Source organism: Echinops telfairi, unplaced genomic scaffold (assembly GCF_000313985.2).
Source record: "Echinops telfairi isolate 266 unplaced genomic scaffold, ASM31398v2 ScPeMD7_655;HRSCAF=1070, whole genome shotgun sequence".
Classification (NCBI taxonomy): Eukaryota; Metazoa; Chordata; class Mammalia; order Afrosoricida; family Tenrecidae; genus Echinops; species Echinops telfairi.
In genome coordinates, this window is record NW_022104553.1 from 25,452,716 (window position 1) to 25,454,962 (window position 2,247).

Consider the following 2,247-nt stretch of genomic DNA (forward strand, 5'->3'; position numbering starts at 1 on the left):
TATCTCTCATCCTCTCGATGACTTTAATATAATGCTTATATATCTCAACCGTACAATTGTGCATTACTGAACCAGTGAGTTCAAGCAGCGGGTGGGGGCTGGTCCCTTCACCCCCCCAAGCGCCAATCTTTTAATGTAATACTACATACCATAGCTCAGAAAACAACTCTACCAGGTAGAGGTGACCACGCGGGAACTGAAGAGGAGAGCCAGTTAACCTTTCCACAGGATTAGAGGTGACCTTGCCAGTCACTTTTTGCCCTAGGTGTAGAGGCAGATGGAGGTCCAGACAGGGTCCAAGTGGGTCGAGGCCCCATGCAGGAAACAAATGCATTACCTAAAATCAGTTGGAAGTGGGTGTAGCGGACTCTGAAGGTGGCAGGCATGGGTGACAGCCAGGGCCCTGAACCATCCTTGCCATCGTTGAGTTCACTGACTTGTAGCCCCACCCCCACCCCCACCCAAGCAGAGAACCATTCTTTTAAATAATGACCCAGTACAGAAATCTAGAAAGAACCCATTCCATCTCACCATACTCTAGAACGTGTTTTATTATTGCTTTGTTAGAGAATCATGCCAGGCCTGCCCTCAGATGTCTTGGAAATCCCAGCAGTCCAGGCTCTGGAAAGGCTCCACCAGCCGGTGGCCCTAGCTGTCCATCTTCAGCTGCAGGAAATGAGAGGGACCAAGGCTGAGCAACAAGAGGGAGGCAGCAGATATGGAGAGGGCTGGTGACAGGCAGGGCTTAACGTCCCCGTCCCAGGGGGACCCAGGATCTAGGGCTCCTGCTTGCCACACCCGTCTCTTCCTGGTCTCCCTTTGGGTTAGGGAGGGTCTTTACCTGGCGCAGAACCTAGAAATGGGTGAGCTGAGGCACAGGGACTTCGCACCCCGAACCTTCAACCTCACAACATACATCTTCTGGGGGCCATAGGAATCAGGGCAGCAGAGCTCAAAGCAGGGCCAGAAGGTACACTTAGGGCCGCAGAGGCGCGTCTGGTTCAGGGGCCTGAGGACCCCGGAATCGCAGCACTGCTCCAAGGGGTTGTAGATCTCCTCCCCACACTGGGGCGCCGGGCGGCAAGACCACAGCCCTGGAATCGTGTGGTCAGCTGGGGAAGACAGATTGCGTATTGGTTCCGAGAAAGCAAAGCCTCCCCTACACCGTGATGCTGTTTGCGTCGTCCCCCTCCGCCCTACCCACCCTCACTCACACACCAGGAGGTGCCTTTCCTCGCCTCACTCCCCTCGTCCTCACCTGTGATTACACCTGTGCCTGCCCACAGGAAGGTGAGGACGCCAACAGCAGCTGTGTGGGAGGAAGGCCGATGAGGATGAGGCTGGATTTGCTGGGGCTAAGCTTCAGGAAACAAACCTCCTCACAACTGGGTCAGTGGGCAACATGGTGACCAACGGAGACCAGATGGAAGTCGTCGCACATTTCACTTGCCTGGGACCCGCCATTGACACCCGTGGAAGCAGCGGTCGAGACATTAAAAATGACAGCCCATAGGGTGGGTCCGCTGTAAGAGACCTCTCCTAGCTATGAAGAAGCAGACACTCACACTGAGGACTGAAACATGCTTGACCCAAGCCACAGAGTGTCCAGTCCCCCATCTGGGTTTGGAAGCTGGACATTGACTAGGGAGGCGCCTTGGTGAAGAATATTGGATATTGAAGGTACCACAGCCTTGGAGAAGACCAAACAAGCCTGTCTTGGACAAAGTACGGCCAGACTTTCTGCTCCTTCGAGACAAAAATGGCCAGACTTCACCTCGTATACTTTTAGATGTGATCAGGAGGGACCAGTCCCTGGAGAAGGGCATCGTGCTCGGTAGAGGGGCAGCGGAAAAGAGGAAGACCCTCAATATAAGGGTTGACCAACATGATCGCCGAAGACAAAGTGGGTGCATGAGTAAATGTGGTGAGGAGAGCGGATGGTGCCCGGCTATCAAAAGACATAGCGTCTGGGGTCTTAAAGGCTTGAAGTTAAACAAGCAGCCATCCAGCAGGGAAGTAAATAAGCCCACATGGAAGAAGTACACCAGCTTGTGTGATCACGAGGTGTTGACAGGATCAGGTATCAGGTATCAAAAGATCCCAAACAAACAACTACAGTGATGCAAACAAGGGGGTTTGGAGTGGAGACCCAAACCCCATTTGTAGACAATTGGATATCTCCCTGCAGAAGGGCTATAAGGAAGGGATAGTTCAACCAAGGTGCAGTATAGCACTAATGAATCACAT

General features: G+C 53.0%; 1 protein-coding gene across 1 annotated transcript in view; it reads right to left on the reverse strand.

Annotated features, from left to right (window-relative positions):
- Nucleotides 1–598: 598 nt before the first annotated feature.
- Nucleotides 599–2,247, reverse strand: part of LOC105979335 (insulin growth factor-like family member 4) — a 13,669-nt gene continuing 12,020 nt past the window's right edge. The window contains exons 3-4 of the mRNA XM_045292664.1: nucleotides 842–1,112; nucleotides 599–666 (exon numbers count right to left, since the gene is read on the reverse strand). Of these exons, the coding sequence (XP_045148599.1) occupies nucleotides 663–666; nucleotides 842–1,112 (275 nt within the window). The 3' untranslated portion in view covers nucleotides 599–662. The remainder of the gene's footprint in view (nucleotides 667–841; nucleotides 1,113–2,247) is intronic.